The sequence below is a fragment of the Thunnus maccoyii genome, chromosome 10, assembly GCF_910596095.1.
Source record: "Thunnus maccoyii chromosome 10, fThuMac1.1, whole genome shotgun sequence".
NCBI classification, from domain to species: domain Eukaryota; kingdom Metazoa; phylum Chordata; class Actinopteri; order Scombriformes; family Scombridae; genus Thunnus; species Thunnus maccoyii.
In genome coordinates, this window is record NC_056542.1 from 27,389,512 (window position 1) to 27,408,650 (window position 19,139).

Consider the following 19,139-nt stretch of genomic DNA (forward strand, 5'->3'; position numbering starts at 1 on the left):
TACAAAACAATTCATTAAATGGAAATTACATAAATAAATAAAAAGGTTAAAATACTTTCTTTCAGAAAAATAAAAAAATAGCATAAGCCCACATCATACCTGTAGTTGTAAAGAAACAAAACATGAAGAGGATTTTCCTTGTATAAATGCTCTCTGCACCTGTGTGATATCGTGAGCAAAGTCACTAAAAGCCCTACGCCAGCAAACATGGTCTCATCAGTACACACAGCCCTGCTACACACATGCCTCCACAAATTTCTCCCCCAATTAGCACATTTACCCATGAAAATAAATCAAATTGCAGCTCTAAAAGGTAAACATGTCAAAACATTGAAATCACACTTGTTTTAAGTAAGTTACACATATACAACAAAAACACCAAAAGTAAACAGAGCAAAGCATACCCTCATAAGGAAAACAGAAAGTAAGACTCACAGCTGTGCAACAAGTACAGTTTGTACAATACTGTAAGACAATTTCTATATTTTCTGCTATAATCCAGAACATTTCCCTTTATATAAAAGTGTCAGATCTTTACATGAAACCATATTTACTCCCATAAAAACAACAACACTTGAGGAGCATAGAAAACATAACACCAGAAATGCTAACCTTCAAAAATAAAGTCTATGCTTAATAATATAGCACAATAACATCAAACTACTACACATATGCAAAAAGAGCTGAAACCATAAAAACACAAGTATTTTTAGTAATACTACATATATCTACGTATATCTTTTCCATATCTGGAAACACATTACATCTAATCTTGTGTGAATGGCTGTCACACTGTTCTCTCTGCATGCCTCATTTTTTTGCATCCTGTTTCAGGTTTTGCAGAACAATGCAAAATACCAGGTGGTTCCTAAGAAGCTGACAATAGGCAAACGGCTGGCCCAATGCCTCCACCCTGCCCTGCCCAGCGGAGTCCACCGCAAGGCCTTGGAGACCTATGAGATCATCTTCAAGATAATTGGACCCAAGCGGCTGGCCAAAGACCTCTTTCTATACAGGTGATACTGTGCTACCACTTACAGTTTCCAGTCAAGGCACATAGTTTTCTGCTGGTGTCAGATCTTATAATGAACCATATCTTCTTCATCACTGCAGCTCCGGGCTCTTCCCTTTACTCTCCAATGCCGCCATGTCTGTGAAGCCTGTGCTGCTGGGGCTCTATGAGACGTACTACCTGCCCCTGGGGAAGACCCTGAAACCAGGCCTACAAGGCCTCTTGACTGGGGTTCTGCCTGGTCTGGAGGAGGGCTCAGAGTACTATGACAGGTAAGAAGATGGAGAAGAAAGCACTTGGAAAAATGATGATGTGCACATATGAGTATTAGATTAGAACTGGCCATTAGGAGAAAGCTTTTTGTTTAATATGGAAAGGAAATGTTTGCAGATTGTATGAATGATACATGAGATATGAGTCATTGTAAAATTGATGTTTCACCACAGCACGATATCAGACAGCCTAAAACATCTTTGGTCTAGTATGCAAGGGTTACTAACCAGGCTGTTCTGGAAACTCTGAGCATATTTTTCATTCATTTCATTTATTCAGATGATTATTTGGTCATCTAGTTTGGGAATGATAGCTCAGTGAGAAATTAATGTTGACACAGTCACACTCAAATGCTCTAGAGGGCGCTGCAGTCACAGGTTAAGCCATGCTGGCACGAATGGCCTAGAGGAGGACTGCATCATTGGGCTTTTTCATGGCCTTTCAAGTTGTTTTAGCAGGAAAAGCACAGGAATGTTATTAATTACACTTGTGCTATTACTTGTTTGCTGTGAAATAGACCTATTTGTCAGGGTCAACATATATACTGTTGTATTTTTTTTAATTTAAATTCAAACAGCAGATATTATAGTTTTAGTACTTATATATCGGATATGCAGTACTTCACATTCTTCCTTTGAGTTAATTTTACTTATGTCATGTTATGACGTGTTTCTGTGTTTGATTTCTGAAATAGTTAAAAATAATAAAGAAAAATAAAAGAAATCCTTCTCAATTACTAGAAGTGGTAAATCTCTCTCTCTCTCTCTCTCTCTCTCTCTCTCTCTCTCTCTCTCTCTCTCTCTTTCTCTCTTTCTGTTTGGTACCTTTGGTATCTTTTTCTGACTGTCCAGGTACATTAGTTTGCTGTGGGCAGTTTAGTGATGTCACATTACAGAAAACCCCTCAGAAACACCCTTGAGACTATGATGGAGCAATAAAACCATCTGCTAAAATTATAAAAACTATCACTAATGCAATTACTACTGCAATTCAGTAAATACTGTGATCATGTAATTTGATTTCAAACATGCAATACTCCAACACAACCAACATGAAAATGTACTGACTGCCTCCACTAGCGCAGGGCAGTCAGCCTGCCAACAGTATGGAAAGAAGCGTATTGCAGCTTTAAACAATTATTTTCTCTTGTGAATACCAGCTTTGTTTTGTGGAGTGCATCACTGCATTGTGAGTGTGATAGGTGGTAAATGCTGGTGTTTACCTAATAAACATATTCACTCTGTCCTGTCTCTGTTTTTTTCTTTTCCACAGAACCAACACCCTGTTGGAGAAGGTGGCTGCAGCAGTGGAGCAGTCGGCTTTCTACAGTGCCTTGTGGGGCAGCATCCTGACCAGCCCTGCTGTGCGTCTACCTGGGGTGTCCTTCGTCCTGCTGCACCTCAACCGCAAGCTCTCTATGGAGGACCAGCTCTATGTCATGGGCAGTGACATCGAGCTCATGGTACGAGACAGACAATCAGTACAAGTAGCCTTTGTCTTTGATTTTGATTCATTAAACAGCAATCAGTGTAATGTTATATAAAGTTCTGTATTTAGTTTTGTGTGCTGTACATGAATAACAGTGTGTTTCTTTTCTCACAAGGTGGAGGCAGTCAGTACCTCAGTCCAGGACTCAAGTGTGTTGGTCCAGAGGAGCACTCTGGACCTGATCCTTTTCTGCTTCCCCTTCCACATGAGCCAGGTAAGGAAAGCTGATGTGTCTATGAAACTCCAGGCCTGTCTTGGAACTAATGATGTGTGTGTGTCTGTCTTACAGTTAAGAGCAGCCTAAAATATCTAACCGCCAGATGGTGATATATCAGTTAGTACTGCCATTGTTGTTTTGTTTAAGATATGTGAGTGTGTGTGTGTGTCTTTTTTTTTTGGGCATTTGCACATGCCAGCCACGGTGGTGACTAATGCTGGCTGCTTATTAAATCCTTCACCTCAAAACATTTCTGGACCTGTCAGGGCCGGGACGCAGCTTCTGTCTGACGTCTGCAGTCCTCCCCCCATAATAATGTGCGTGTGTGTGTGTGTGTGTGTGTGTGTGTGTACGAGAAGGATAGAAAGACAGTCACACATGTTCTGATCTGTTTTGTTGTGTTCAGGCGACTCGCCCTGACATGATCCGGATCCTGTCAGCAGCTTTGCATGTGGTTTTGAGAAGAGACATGTCCCTCAACCGCAGACTCTACGCCTGGCTGCTGGGTGCGAAATACACACAGAGACACAGTACTGACACTCAGATATCAGGGTTCCCGCTCATCATGTAATTTCTGGAATATTGTAGAATTTATAGAGATACTTTCCCTACAGGAGAAAGTAAGAAAAAATGTATGTGGGAAACTCCAAGAATATCAGATAATCTTTAGAAATTGGTTACTCCACCAGAATATGCCCAAAAGTGTTTTCCCACCGCAGTAGATTCACACATTTATTAACTTAACTGTTCACAATGCTTGTATAATTCAACAGGGAAAAGCATTAATATTTATAGGCCATGAAACTACCCTGAGTTATGTATACCAGAGTTATATACATTCTACATTGACCACTGTGGGAACCCTGATATACAAACACATATTTGTTCTGTTTTCTGATGTGTGTACACGTGTGTAGGTATATGTGTGCTTTGTTGCTTTAGTGCTGCATTTTTCCCATTTTTTTCTGTTCTGTGAAACATACAGTAGAGTCCAATACTGTAATCTGCTGTGGTCATTGTCTTACTTCATTTTCTCTTGCTTACAACTCACTGCGGATGAACATGCTGGTAAGTGTCTGCATGACGAAGGATGTGTCAAGCTTATACTCTTATCTAAAGCAACTTGTTCACCACGTTTGAATATCTAAAATTCCTGGATCTCCTGAAAGGACAAGAGTGAAGGTCGAAGTCTTAAGTTAAACCACACAACACGATTCTAATGCCAGATTCTGGGCCAGTCAGGGTCGGGAAAGGGTGATTTCTCCGCCAATGGCTGGGAGACAAACATTATAGCATCTAATAGTGTCAACAGGGTTAGGACGGCCAACTCTAGCTGTTTGGCCCAGTGTATTTATTTTTCAATCAGAACTGATTTTATAAGGTTGAATCTAGTTGAGCCAAAAAGCTCTTTCTGTCCCAAGGCTTAAATCTAATGGATTTCTGGCAGCACTCATTAGGAGTTTACAAACGGAATCAATGCAACAAGATGGCATATTTATCAGCAATGCTCAATCATACTGATAAATTATGTCAGTAAGGATTAAAACTCCATTTGCCCCACTCTGGATAAGTGTTTTGCTTCTTGCTTTGTGCATTAATGTACTAGATGTACATCTAGGAATTCATTCAATTATAACTGCATATGTTTGTTTTTGAAGGCTTTGACAATAATGGGGTGATGATAGGCCCACGCAGCACTCGGCAGAGCAACCCGGAGGAGCACGCTAGCCACTACTTCAACACCTTCTCTAAAGACATGCTGGTCCAGGTGAGCTGTGCATTTAAAGCTAATACAAATACAGTTTGTCAATGAATAGATGGTTTCTTATGTCTAACATAAGCCTCCAAAAAAATCCCCAAATCAGATGTCTCTGCAGATTGGGTATGTATACAGTGTGTGTGGGGTGTGTGTGTGCTGGGGGATCGCCTGAAATGTGGCAGATCTGGCCCTCTTTTGTCTGCCAGACAATTAATCTGTCCCCTTTAATTTTTCTCTTCCACACCTCCCACATTCTCTTGGTGTTTGCATATATGTCCTGCTCCCTTCTGCTCCTATTCCCAGCAGGGTATGCTTTGAAGCTCACAGTCCTCTCAAAGACTTTTACACACACACACTAGTGTAATCTGTCTTGTCATGCTCAAAACAACCCTGACCTTCCTGGCATCTGATATGCTCTGGTACACCAGGGGTTGGAACAGGGGAGCACAGAGAGCAACCAGGAGGAAGTATTTTTGTTTTTATTTGCTTTTCTGCCATCTGCTCTGAGATAGTTATTGGAGCTCCCTCCATTGGGAGAAGGTTGGTACTACAGGGACCGTCTGTTCTAGGCTTCAGCCCATTATGTGGCAGACGAAGCGTGAAACACACAGAAAAGAGAGAATGATGAGGGGGGGGGACTCAATGCAAATATGAGATTGCTTCTGCCAAATATTATAGGAAGCAAAATTAAAAAAAAAAAAAAAATCAAAAGCAAATGGATGTGACCTCAGCCGTGTCAAAACTGGCTCTGGAGTTTACAAATGGGTTTGTGTGTCTGTGTCTCTGTGTGCGTATGTGTGTGTTTTGTGTATGTGTGTTTTCAGGCAATGGTGGGGATCTTGCAGGGCAAGGCCCGAGGCGGGGAAGAGGAGAGCATTCTCATGCATGACCTCAAGCCGTTTCGCATCCTCATCAGTCTGCTGGACAAACCAGAGCTTGGTAACCGGCTTATTAATATGTAGACACCAACAATCTAATTAGTGTTGTAAATATGTATATAACGATTCATGTCACACAAGCAGCCTGAATTTATCCACTGTGTATATCATCCCTAGCGTCTGTATGTGTCTCTCTCCAGGTCCAGCAATCCTAGAGGATGTTCTGATTGAGGTGTTTCGTACTCTACACACACAGTGCCGAACAGAGTTGGACCTCCAAAACCAGAGTCCATTCAGCAAGGACCACACACACCTCAGCAGGTCAGTCCAGTCCACCGCCTTCTTTTTGTACCCTGTAGACATTAGGTAGAACAACGGGATGTGTGTAAGACAGAGTTCAGTGATAATTCAATGTTGCTGTTGTTTATCTACTTAAATTATTAATTCTTTATGTATAGTTACATACTATTATGGTCTGACATGGCCTCTATATTACTCTGGGGTAACCATGGATATCATGATGTTAATTTCTCCCTTCTGAATCGTTCTTAGTAAACTACGAGAGAACAAGAAAACAGCAGAACTGATTAAAACCGCCAATCTCCTGTTTAACTCCTTTGAGCCGTACTACATGTGGGACTACATCGCTCGCTGGTTTGAGGAGTGCTGCAGGTTTGTATGTTAAAACAAATATATTCAAGTGGCCACTTTATGAGGCACACCTAGCTGCTATCAGGAACACTACCCTGTGTATGACCGATGGCCTAAATACCAGTGAAATCTTGGGAAAACTAAAGCCACTGTCATGGTTTTGGTGCCATCTTGAGATAATGATGGGTTATCCTGCTGGATGTTTTCTTTTCATTAAGAGTAGAAGGGATGCCACTGGTCTGCCACTCTGTTTCAGTACTCAGTGGTAACAATGCTCAAGTGCCACTAAGGGGCCTGATGTGTGCCAGGATACCTTTCCTCACACCATTACACCCACACCACCACTCTGCTGTTGACACCAAATAAGATGGATCACATCAAGAACCATACCTGACAGAAAGTAATTAAAAAAGGTATAATGTTTACCACCTCGGTTTGCTAATTAGCACCTAAATGCAAAGTAAAGCTGATGGAAATGCCATTAGTTTTGCAAGTATTTGGTCATAAGGCAAAGTATTGAACAAACAAGCTTTTACAGTTCATCCTTTGGGGATCATGAACGCCTATACTAAATTTCACAGCAATCCATCCAATAGTTGTTGAACCATATAAATAAAAAAAACAAAAAGTCAACATCATGGTGGCAGTAGAGATAAAGTCAGGGGATCGCCAAAGTCTGTAGGATTCATCTTCTGGGGACCATGAATGTCTGTAAAAAATGAAATATCATGGCAATCCATCCAGTAGTTGTCAAGATACTGCAGTCTGTTGCACCAGCCAACCAACAGGCAGACTGACATTGCCACTAACACGCCTAAATTAACTCAGTAAATAACAAGAAATGAAAAAAATGATTTTAAAATATGCCTTTGTTGCAGGAGGGCTCTGAACGTCAGCACACGTGCACCGCGGCATGCTGGGAGCTTAGATCCTACAGACCTCTCATTGGTGGAATTCTGTCAGCTGGTTGATTTCCTGCTGGATATTGTTTCCTTGGTGAGAATCTTTTTCTTTCTTTCTCATTCTTTCTTTTTCTTTGTGTGTTTGTCTGTCTTTCTTTATTTGTCTCTTTCTTTCATTCCGTTTCTTGCTGTCTGTCTTTCTTCATTTATTTGTCTTTTTCTTTATGTCTGTCTGTGTTTCTCTCTTGCCGGCTTGCTTTCTTCCTGTGTGTCTGTCTCCCTTTTCTCTTTTTGTCCACTATCTTTAATTTCATTCCACTGTGGCTTTCATTTACGATTAAGTTATACCTCACTATACTTTTCTTTTTTTTTTAATCTTTTCTGTATTTCTTTGTCTGTCTTTGACTTTATAGCTCAATTTTTCAATTCTGTCATTTTGTCTCTGTGTTGTTTAGTTTTTTCGTGTTTCCATTTCCCTTCATGGATCATTTTCCTCTTTGTTTTTGTATCTCTCTCACATTCTGTCTCTTCTCCGCTCTTCCTCCTCCCTGCGCAGTTCCCGTCAATGCTCGGGCTCGTCATCTCTTTCTCTGTCCTTCTTGGCTCACACACCTCCTTTGTTGATCTAATTTGTTCCCTACAAGAACCTTCCAAGTTTCCATCATTCACAATTTGGCCTCCATGTTGTCAGATTTGTTATCCAACTCCATTTCTTGGTCCAGTCATGGGATGTCACTGCCACTATTAGGGTGTGTGTGTTTTCCTCCTCTCTCTATGTATGTGTGTATATGTATGCAGTTCTCACACAGGTTCTAAAACGCCTGTGTGTTGAGTTTCCCTGCCGAATATTTCTTTGCATCCCTTTAGAAATATGCTTATCTGTACTGTATTTCCAATCTGAATAGTTTGGAAATCCCTCAGTCTTTTATTACCCTGTTTAAATGCTTGTTTGTGTGTGTTGAAAAAGAGAGAAAACCTTGTGTTCTGTGAGTTTGTTAGCAAGAGAGTGAAAGTGTGCGTGTGTGTGTCTCTGCAAACAAAGTGTAGTGTGGCCTGTGCTCTGCTTGCTCCTGTCTGTTCAAACTATCTGCTCTTTCTCCTTGAAGCCTACTAGAAGCATGAGGGTAATCTGCCAGGTAAAGTACTGCTCTTTCCTGCTTTTTCACCTCACCCTGCTTCACTGAGGCTACGATAACATTTCTGCAACGTCCTGCCAACATCCCTCAGGCCATCTTTGTTCCTGTCCTGCTTTGAGTGATCATTTCAGAATGATTGACTGACTGTCACATTATAATGCCAAAAAAATGATCCTGAAGAAGAAGTGGGATTATAACATGTGATGACAACATCACCATGGCTGTTTGGTGTGGATCTTGTGAAAATGAAATCTCCGCCCAGTGTGTCTGTGCAGTCTGTTAAGCATGCATGCAGTTATATGCTATTGCAGTGCTCACATATTTGTAAGAAATATGTTTTTATTCACTCCATGATTTAATGCTTATTTTATAACTTTGTTATTGTGTCTTTTGCTCATTTTTCTTTCATAAAAGTGTGTATTGCTTGTTGAGTCAAAATACTAAAATATGGAGAAAAGAAGGTGCTGCATTCTTAGCTCCTTAAGTCCAATGTATTTAATGATGAAGGCATCAATAAATGCTTGCGTTGGATCTAAGTCTGCAGAGCTTTTTTTCTTCAAGGCAGAAAAGGATAAAATATATATATTTTAAATTAAATAAAGATCCAACATGAAAAAAATGGATGGGAGAAATGCCTTTGGATAGTGTATTTAACAAAGTAATGTTAATGTTAAAGTAAGTAATGTTACTTTCTTATGCTTTTTAAGGAAAACGTTTTCATATTTTTAGACTGAAACTTGTAATAGCAGGTAATTCAGTATATTTAAGTTTGACCACTTCCAGGTTACTTGTATAGTGGAAAACCTTCTGCAACTGCATTAAAATATGTACATGAAAATTCTTTGTTTGAACCAGAAAAAAACGTTGATTAATGAATATTGAAAAAATAAATAACAAATAATTTTGATATTCATGCATTGGTTGATATGGTGAAGATAGAAGTGAAGACAACCAGAGGGAAGTGATAAAAAGATAATTCTTGTTTAATAACATTTAATCAAGCAAAATATATTACATACATTTTGAAGACCAGCAGTAGCCTAATGAACTTAACAGCCTTAATGACTTTATATCAGGTTTACCTCCTTCCACATAGCCAGTAACTGCACTTGAAATTCCTCACCTCACCTCTGTGTTTTTCCAACTTTTCCAGGAGACGTACATAGAGATCCAGACAGAGCATCTTCCTCAGCTGCTGTTGCGCATGGTGGCGGCTCTGACCGGTCACCTGCAGGCCCTGGGTCTCGGGGAGCTCACTCACTGCCTCCGTCTTTGTTCCAAGATCCTCAGCAAAGTGCAGCCCCCGCTGGTGTCCCCTCTGGCCCTGCCCTCTGGCCCCCAGGCTCAGGGCCTCTCCAACTCAGCAAGGGATAAGACCAGAGAAAAAGAAGACAAACGGGTGAGTAAAAGGGTTATAGATGTTCCATAAGAATTAAATGTTAGTGTTTTTCCTTCATGCAAAGAAGTTAATTAGATATTTAGATAATTAGTTATTCCTGCCACTTTCAGAGTGCGATCTCATAATGCACAGTTGTTGAATAGTATCTTTGACAGTCAGACCACTCCATAATTATTCAAAATGTTGAGCCTGATCTCATACACAATCGACGAATGTATTAACTTTTACATTTCCACACATGCACACTGGGAGCTTTCCATTTCAACTTCAGTCTTTAACTGATAATCACTGGACAGCTGTACTGTATGGCTCCCTTTATCCCCTTTTGGATGTGTGTTGTTCGGTATGGATACAAAGACACAGGGATGAGTATTTGTTCCCTTTTTGTGGTCAGTGGGAAATGAAAATTGTTCACAAGTACCAAAACTGGCACTGCTATGCCAACCTCTAACTTAAAAAAAACATCATTGCCAGCTGATAATTCTGTTTTAGACTCTGATCCTTTAACAGTCTTTTGATAAAAGCATAGGGCCTGTTGTTGCCTCAGTCAGGGCAAATCCCAGTTTGACCCACTTGACCCACTTCCCTTACAAGTTACTGCCCAAAAAGCGATCAGTTCAAGCTCTGATGGTCCCTGAACAGGGCCCCCTCCGGCTCTTGTTGCCTACTGCCAGTCTCCTGCCCCAAGCTACAGTTGGCTGTGTGGTCCCACAACTGGCCCTGCCATCCCACGCTCCCTCGACACAAGCCATTTGAAGGCTTGTTCAGAACAAATGCTTCATTGGCTGTCCTGGTCCTCCTGGTTCCTGTCCAGCGACCTGGTTGGTTAAGTGTTTGGGAGCTCAGTGAGGCATAATTAAGTTCAGTCGGTCCGTTCCATGCCCAGAGATGGATATGGGCTGGATGGATTGAGCTAGGCCCATTAGGGGCAGGAACAAATAGAAAGACAGAAGATGGTTAACCAACAGCTGAGCCCGGCTCGCCTTTTCTCTCTAAGGAAGAAGAGGAACAGACTAGCCTGTGGCACCTCCTGGGTGAGCCGTCTCTATCAGAGTGGAAAACATCCCACATACATCCACTGAACGCTATAATGTCCCCATCCCCCACCCTGAGGGGCATATAGAGAATGTGCTATCTAACGTGCCATCTGAGTCCAGCCTCCAGAACATGCATGATGCCCCAATCAAAAGCCCTCAGGCTCCCAAAGGCTGACTATGACAAAGAATTGTAAGAACTTGTAGCTCTGTCAGTCTGTCTGTAGCAGGATGCAAGTCTGGTGTACAGTTCAATCTAAACAAGTCCCTCAGGTTAGACCCGACAGCTGTGTACAGCCTCGCTATGTAAAGACTTGTATCTAAATATCTTTATCTTAATATTGTAACATACAACATTTCATGATGATAAAAAGCACATACTCTGTAAGCATATGTGTATAATCTCATTTATATTATATATGCTGTAGTTAGTTTATTCTGATTTTCCTTTGCAAATATGAAGACAATTAGCTAATGTCACATTCAATATATGATTGGCAAAAGAAGAATCCATGTAAAGTACAGTATCATGGTCACAAATGTTATCTGGTAATGTAAATAATCTGCACTTGGAGTTTTCTTTGTTCATGGCTTGCTACACGTCTTCTCCACGTTTTGCTGAACTTCTCCTGAACGCCTATCTTCCTCTCTCTTCCTGCAGGCTCTCCCTGCTACTCTGGAGGTACCTGGCAGTGGGGAGGTGTTCGAGGATGGGGAAAATCCTCCCAGCAGTCGCTCCTCTGAAAGTGGCTTCACAGACTTCGTCCAGTACCAAGGGGATGGCCCCGATGAGACAGAGCGAACACCTCATCCACACCCAGCGCTCAAAACAGGCCGCCGCTCCTCAGGCCCAACTCAGACCAAGCCTCTGGACAAACCAGTCATGCAATGCTGCCTGGAGCATTTCCAGCAGTTTCTCTCCCGCCTCATCACCTTGTATATTATCCCTGGACAGGCGAACAAAGTTGAGGGTGAAAGAAGGGAGGTCATGCAGTCGGGGACCCTGGTTTCAGGGGGATCACAACACAGTGAGCATATGGAGCAGACAGAATCATGCTCAGGATCTGGGTTAGTCCAGAGAGAGCGTATTGCTGCCTTCACTGCTGCCTGCCAGCTTTTCCTAGAATGCTCTAGTTTTCCAGTGTACATTGCAGAGGGTAACCTGAAGGCCTCACCTGCACAAGAACAGTTTGGTAAGTACCAAAAAGAGTCTGTGATGATGAATGAGGGAAGTGTCTGTTTTTTGGCCAGTTTTACAATAAATATACTATTGTTGGAGCAGTATCAGAAAGTGTGTGAGTGTTTGGAGTTTGGAGATAAAGATGCACTATATTTAAACATATCCCTCTTTCATCTATACAGACAGTGAGCAGGTCCGTCTGCCAGTGTGGCTACAGACGCTGATGGACGCTTGCTGCCTGGCCAGTGACTTCTGTCTGCAAGGTGTGGCCATTTCCCTACTCATGGACCTAGTGGGACTCACCCAGTCCGTTGCCATGGTGACTGCTGAGAGTGTGGCATCTGGTGGCAACTCCGAGTCCACCCAGCCCATGAGCCCCAGCCAAGGTCGAGTGGCTGTCGTCATCAGGCCCCCACTCACTCAGGGAATCTTAAAGTACATCGCTGACAAGACAGACTTCTTCAAGGTAGAGATCCTGTGGCAGATTAAAAGAGGAACTATATAATTTTTTAATGGTCTTGACCTTGTTCAATCTGCAATCTTTTGCCCAGAGTGTGGCTCTGATCCTGTGGGACCAGCTGAGTGAAGGAACACCTCAGCACCATCAGCGCAGCGTGGAGCTCTTCTACCAGCTCCACAACCTGGTGCCTTCCTCCAGCATCTGCGAGGACGTCATCAGTCAGCAACTCATGCACAGGGACAAGGTGAACAGCAGCACACACACACATACTCAAACACACAGACAAACACGTCTCCATAAAGTCCATGCTGAAGCCCCTTTTCTTTCAGAGAATTCGGCTGGAGGCCCACGTGAAGTTCTCTGTGCTGTGGCATTTGACGCGAGATTTGAACATCACCAAGTCTTCTCCTTTTAATCGCACGTTTGACAGGTAGGTCTGGATCTGTCACATAAATGGTGATCTGTTTATTTCTAGGTGTCTACCATTAGTAGAGTGGCCTTTTGCAGAAAGGTGTTACAAGTTGCTGTCTTGTGATTCCCTGTACTTTTCATTTTTCCTTAATCCTTCTGTTATCCACATCACTCTCCCCTCTCCACTTTTTACTTTGCCCTCCAGATCTCTCTTCATCATGCTAGACAGTCTGAGTTATTGGGATCCATGTAACAGTGCCGTTGGTCGGGCTTGGCTGAATCAGGTCCTTCAGAGACATGACATCGCTCGGGTCCTAGAGCCTCTCCTCCTCCTTCTGCTTCACCCTAAGACCCACAGAGTTTCCATTCAGAGGGTACAGGCCCAGCGTCACTGGGCCCAGGTCTTTCCTGACCCACCTGACCAGGAACCATCAGAACCCATCTACACCAGGGACTCTGGCTTCTCAGAGAGTATGTAATGACTGTTAACTCAGTTTTTTTTTTTTTGGGGGAGGGGGGGGGGGGGGGGGGGGTTGCTAATAGTGAGTGGGTGCTTTAGCACATCCAATGTGTTTTTACATTAGCTCTTTATGACAAGAACATCTTGAGGCATTTTTTTGTCCTTGTAAAAATATCTTTTCTTGTCATTCTTTCCTCTTTTTTATTCTTTTCATTAGACTTCAGTCAGATCCAAGCACAGAGGGTTGCACAAGAGGAGCTCCGCGGTCTTGCAATGGGTGATATGGAACCGTTCTGTCTTACTGTCAACCCACTGAGTGACAGCCTGTCCTTACTGAGCCTGAGCAGTGAGAACTTACACATAGCTGGTGAATATCAGCCTGCTGACCAACAGGGGGAGCACCAGAGCTCTGAATCTAGTGGTTCTCATTCATCTACAGTAGAAAACGGCAGCTTTGAGGAGCCGGAAGGTATCAACAACACAGTCAATGGCTCCGACCAACAGAACGGTTCTTCAGATGACCAGTTTGAGGACTCTATAGAGGAGGCTGTGTCCTCTGTTGTAAAAGAGCTGATAGAAAGGGTTCTAAGTTTAGTAGATGAGGGGTCTCTTGAAGTCCCATCTGAAAACTGGCCTCAGACAGACACAGAAAGCACTTCCTCAGATATTTCCACTGGTCCCCGTCTTGACTGTGGCCCTCCTCACAGCTCCAATCACCAGACTTTGCCGGAGATGTTGGCTGAAGGCACGCTGGAGTTCCTCTCTGGCACACCAGCTGATATATCGGCAGAGGATCAGCACAGAGAGGGCATCACCCGTCATAGTTCATCACCCTCCATTGTCACGTTGCCAGACAGCTCGGACCCAGCCACCCCAGACCACAGCCTGCGGGTGGATGACCCTCAGGCCCGCAAACGTAGCCATAGCAGCACCCAACTCAGCCTTAAAGGCAAGATCATGGAGAAGCTGGCGGACAAATCTCCAGGGGCCAAGCCCAAGACCAAGAAGTCTAAGAGAAAAGAGGAAGAGAGGCAGAGAAAGGCAGCAAACCAATCTGAAAAACTGCAGCCACCCAGTATTTTCTTCGGGGACAGCCTGGATCTAGAGAACTGGTACAGCTGTGGGGAAGGGGAGGTATCAGAGATTGAAAGTGACACTGGTTCACCCAGTGGGGGTTCTAGCGGGACTGTCGGGGGTGTCAGTGTCACAGGACGCAGATCCTCTTCTGCCCCACCTCGTTTTAACATCCATCCTCTCTACCAGCATGTCCTGCTCTACCTCCAGCTGTACGACTCCTCCCGGGCCCTCCACGCCCTGTCAGCCATCGCAGCCATGCTAAGATCCGCTCCCTCAGGGTTTGTAAGTGCTATCTCCACTACCAGCATCAACAACACCTACACTCCACAGCTCTCATTGCTCCAAAACCTCCTAGCCCGTCACAGGATCTCTGTCATGGGCAAAGACTTCTACTGCCCCATCCCCCAGGACTCCCACTCCCACACATTCCGCAGCGCCATGTACCTGGAAATCATCATTTCACTCTGTCTCTACTTCCTACGAAGCTATTACTCTGCCCACGTGGCGGCAGGCCCTCAGGACTTGGCAGGGAACCGTGCCATGCAGCTGACCAGTGTGGAGGTCTTAACTCTCCTCTTCAGCGAGCTAGGCAAAGTCACTGGCGGCTCAGCGAAGGGCTTTGCTAGTTTCATCAGCGATGTCTTGTTTAAGTGCAAAGTTCAGAAGGTGGTTCTCCATTGCCTGCTCTCCTCCATATTCAGCGCCCAGAAATGGCACGAGCAGCGGGTGGCAGGGGTCAACGTGGCCACAGTGGAGGAAGGTCTATCAGAGGACAGCGTTATCAACCTGTCAGAGGACCAGATAGACAGTTGTAGCGCGGTCCAGTCCCAGTTGCTAAGACTCCTACAGAGCTTAGTCGTACTTGAACATAAAGTCCTGGTTCCAGCTGAAGAAGGAGGAGAAGGAGGACCTGCGGGAGGAGGAGCAGGAGGTGGTGGGACAGGAGGCGGCACTGGCGCAGGGTTCGAGATCCTGGGTGGAGAAGTGGAGCATGTCAACCCTCAGCAGCCAATGACATCACTGCAATACCTCCACGGACAGCCTATCACAGCGCAGGGTATGTTCCTGTGTGCAGTGATCAGGGCACTGCATCAACACCATGCATGTAAGATGCACCCACAGTGGATCGGACTCATCACAGCCACCCTGCCCTACATGGGGAGAGTGCTGAGGAGGGTGGTGGCCTCAGTCACTCTGCAGCTGTGCAGGAACCTGGACAACCTTCTCCAGCAGTATCTCTATGAGACCGGGATAACTGATACCAGGTATTAACATCTTACATGGATGCTACTGATTGGCCATATCATTATGATAACCCACATTTACACCTACATACATGTGTCATACAGTCAGTACAGTGTTATACAATGGCATGGCAAGGTTTTGGTCACCAGATGGCACCCTTGACCATAAAATGCAACGACTCACTTATACATCATCCATCGTTTTGATTCACCAATTGTACTTAATGCTTAACATTCAGAATGTTTGTGTTGACATGCTGAAAAATATTCATTTGAAAGAATATGTTGATTAACTTCCTTTTTACTTCTATCTTCTAGACCTCAGTGGATGGCTCTCTGCATCCCTCCTGACCTGATTCTGACAGTGCTGGAGGGGGTGACCGCCATCATCCATTACTGCCTGCTGGACCCCACTTCCCAGTATCACCAGGTGAGGGTGCTGTTGTACAACAACTGGTTGTAGAAAACTGCTGCTCTGTGAATGTTTATGACTACACGAATCTGCACAAATGTAGCAAGTTTCAATCCAGGCTTCCTTTCTTGTATTTAAGACATAGTTTTAATGTGTTCATACATATGTGGTTGATATTTTCTATTTCTTTGTATAATACACTTATTTTTATTATTACTTTCTATGTAATATATAACACACAACTATATAGTACTGACCCTCTGGATGCATATCTCTCAGTTACAAGTGAGTGTTGACCAGAAGCACCTGGCTGAGGCTCGTTCAGGCATCCTGTCCATCCTTCACACCATCATGTCTTCTGTCACACTGCTGTGGAGCGTCCTCCACCAGGCTGACAACTCTGACAAGCCAGCTGCTGCCTCTGCTGCTTCCACTTCCAACATCAATCTGGGCTCTACTAAGGTATACCTGGCAGCAGACAGTTATTCCATCAAAGATTCAGTGATATCTTTTAATGCATGTCTGAGCCAGTCCAGCAATGTGTTCAAACAAGTCTTTGCCTTTTCATAATTGAACACATGCTGACAGCTGAATAAAGACAATATTTGACTGAACAAACTAAAAAATGAGAAGAGTTGTCCTGATCTAACTGTTGTATCACACTCATATTTTTTTTCATGTTGTTTTAAGCTTGTAAAGTAAATGCAAAGGTAGCCCATATGTTTTTCAAAATCCCATCTGATGATTGTTTTATTGTTTTTCTTCTCATATTCAAGTCTAATTTGCAAACTTCTTCTCAGGGTATATCCCAAAATGTCTTGTGCAGCACATAACAGGGGTCATGTTTAGACTAGGAAACTATAGTGCGGTATATACAGCAAACTGAAAAACAGTCCCATAGACAACCTGTGTGTGGGCAGCCTGACTTATTATGTTCTATGGAGAAAGAAACATAACTTCATGCATAATATTTGGATTAGTGGTCTCAACAATAAGAACAGAATCTCTGGTATAATTTTTTTTAATAAATTACCGACACTGAAGAACTTCTTTCCAGCAATTATAACTCTATTTTTCTGCAAATAGTTATTAGCCATGTCCAGATGGAATAATCTTCCGGAGGTGGTGGATAATGTAATTTTCACTGAGATAATACAGTGATTTTTATCCTGCCCGGAGAATAATTTGTAATCATTACAGTGTCCCTGCAGGAAGATTAATATAAGGCCAGAAAACCTCCCTAACTTAGTTTTGCAACTGACTTCCCTGTTTTGTCAGTTTGAGTATGTCAGGCAGGGCGGAGTACACAGTACTTATAGCAGCACTACTATTTGTATCAGTTGACATGATAGATGTAGAAGGTTACATGTGATACATATCTGAAAATGCAGTGTCTCCCCAGAAGGAAATAATACAATGTTTGATTTATTTCTTTGCATTCTGTTGTGTTCTATCTAACATAACACACTGCATGATGCCCTGAAATACGTTAATGGTGACAGTATGAAATTGTTACCATAGTAATTAGACAGCTGTTTAGGTCTAACCTAACTTTCTCACTCACTTTTGTTCTACAGAACCTCCGTCAGCAAATCCTGGAGCTGCTTGGTCCAATCTCCATGAACCATGGTGCTCACTTCATGGCAGCAATTGCCTACGTTTGGAATGAGAGGAAACAGGTGAAGACTCCAGTCAGAAATAAGGTGAGTGTTGTAAAAAAAAAAAAAAAAAGCATTGGAAAAAAAAAGTCTGCTCACTGTACTGAAAATGGATTGAAAGCCTGTTGACTTTTATCACAGTTCTGTGTGTACTTACTTCTGAACTTTGTTTCATGCTTTATGTCTTTCAGGTGATTCCGTTAGCCAGCGAAGAGCAGCTGCTGCTGGTTGAGTTGGTTCGTTCGGTGAGTGCCATGCGCACCGAGACGGTCATGCACACAGTCAAAGAGGTTCTGAAGCAGCCGCCTGCCATTGCAAAGGACAAGGTTTGTGTTTTAGTTTTTGTTGCTGATGTCAATTGTACACCTGTATTGTTAATGAAGTCCATTAGCTTAACTTGTTTCATCCCTATCTTCCTCCTCCTTAGTAGAAGGCTACCAGACACTGCAGAGCTGCACAAGTATAATCACAGCACAAATTTCTTTGCGCAATTGGAGCAGAAGTGTTTGATTTTCAGTAACATGAGGAAACTAGTTTATGTTTAAATTGATCATATATGCATTTATGTCAGTTAACAGAAGCAGGGGAACAATAAGCCCTGTAGCCTGAAATATATAGTATGTTAATTGTTGTGCTTTTATGCAGTAAATGCATTACGTTTAAATTTTGAGTGCAGTCTTTAGATTTATGTTTGTTGGTTTTTCACAAGGAGTTTGACTCTCATGTCTTTTAGTTTCACCTTGTCCACGGTCATTCATTACATTAATATTATTTCTTCACTCTTCCCCACAGAAGCACCTATCTCTGGAGGTCTGCATGCTGCAGTTCTTCTATGCCTATGTTCAGAGGTTAGTCCATTGCTTCCTGTTACTATTTAATGTAAAGGATGCCATTACTGCTTTAATCCACCTAACCTTCATGAAGGTCACATTTGTGCAGAGCCTTCGTATCTCTAAACTTTAATTTTGTGCCTTCCTTTTGTCCTAGGATCCCTGTTTCCAGTTTAGTTGATAGCTGGCCATCTCTGCTGGCGCTGCTGAAGGACTCTGTACAGTTAGGCCTGCCTGCCCCTGGACAGTTTCTGATACTGGGGTTGGTTTCTCTTTCTTCTCTCCTTTTTATTGTCTTACTGGTGTCTCTATATCCTGACAACATCTGGAGATTCACTTGTACATTTATATTTGTCCGTGTGTGGATGTCAGTGAATTGCTCACAGTTAACTGGTCACAGTGTGGATCTGAATAAATCAGCCTGTAGAGACTACATCTTCTTCCACTTAATATACTTAAGCATATTTAACATGGCTACCCTTTTCTCTTTCTTTTCTCTAGAGTTCTGAATGAGTTCATTTTGAAGAACCCCAATCTGGAGAGTAAGAAGGACCAGCGAGAGCTGCAGGTAATTACTGAAGCTGTCTAGACTTCAATTCACTCTCAATTGTTTCCATTGTGTCTTATAATTGGATTATTCAGTATTTCTTCCCTTTTA

At 42.9% G+C, this 19,139-nt stretch overlaps 1 protein-coding gene across 1 annotated transcript in view; it reads left to right on the forward strand.

Moving 5' to 3' along the window:
- Positions 1 to 19,139, forward strand: part of dop1a (DOP1 leucine zipper like protein A) — a 28,293-nt gene that overhangs the window by 3,321 nt on the left and 5,833 nt on the right. The window contains exons 3-26 of the mRNA XM_042423927.1: positions 835 to 1,016; positions 1,114 to 1,284; positions 2,558 to 2,747; positions 2,889 to 2,987; positions 3,397 to 3,496; positions 4,649 to 4,758; positions 5,574 to 5,688; positions 5,828 to 5,948; positions 6,180 to 6,299; positions 7,157 to 7,274; positions 9,470 to 9,715; positions 11,411 to 11,942; positions 12,112 to 12,395; positions 12,481 to 12,633; positions 12,719 to 12,819; positions 13,006 to 13,271; positions 13,478 to 15,602; positions 15,900 to 16,011; positions 16,273 to 16,455; positions 17,571 to 17,696; positions 17,843 to 17,977; positions 18,444 to 18,499; positions 18,639 to 18,743; positions 18,983 to 19,049. Of these exons, the coding sequence (XP_042279861.1) occupies positions 835 to 1,016; positions 1,114 to 1,284; positions 2,558 to 2,747; positions 2,889 to 2,987; positions 3,397 to 3,496; positions 4,649 to 4,758; positions 5,574 to 5,688; positions 5,828 to 5,948; positions 6,180 to 6,299; positions 7,157 to 7,274; positions 9,470 to 9,715; positions 11,411 to 11,942; positions 12,112 to 12,395; positions 12,481 to 12,633; positions 12,719 to 12,819; positions 13,006 to 13,271; positions 13,478 to 15,602; positions 15,900 to 16,011; positions 16,273 to 16,455; positions 17,571 to 17,696; positions 17,843 to 17,977; positions 18,444 to 18,499; positions 18,639 to 18,743; positions 18,983 to 19,049 (5,817 nt within the window). The remainder of the gene's footprint in view (positions 1 to 834; positions 1,017 to 1,113; positions 1,285 to 2,557; positions 2,748 to 2,888; positions 2,988 to 3,396; positions 3,497 to 4,648; positions 4,759 to 5,573; positions 5,689 to 5,827; positions 5,949 to 6,179; positions 6,300 to 7,156; positions 7,275 to 9,469; positions 9,716 to 11,410; positions 11,943 to 12,111; positions 12,396 to 12,480; positions 12,634 to 12,718; positions 12,820 to 13,005; positions 13,272 to 13,477; positions 15,603 to 15,899; positions 16,012 to 16,272; positions 16,456 to 17,570; positions 17,697 to 17,842; positions 17,978 to 18,443; positions 18,500 to 18,638; positions 18,744 to 18,982; positions 19,050 to 19,139) is intronic.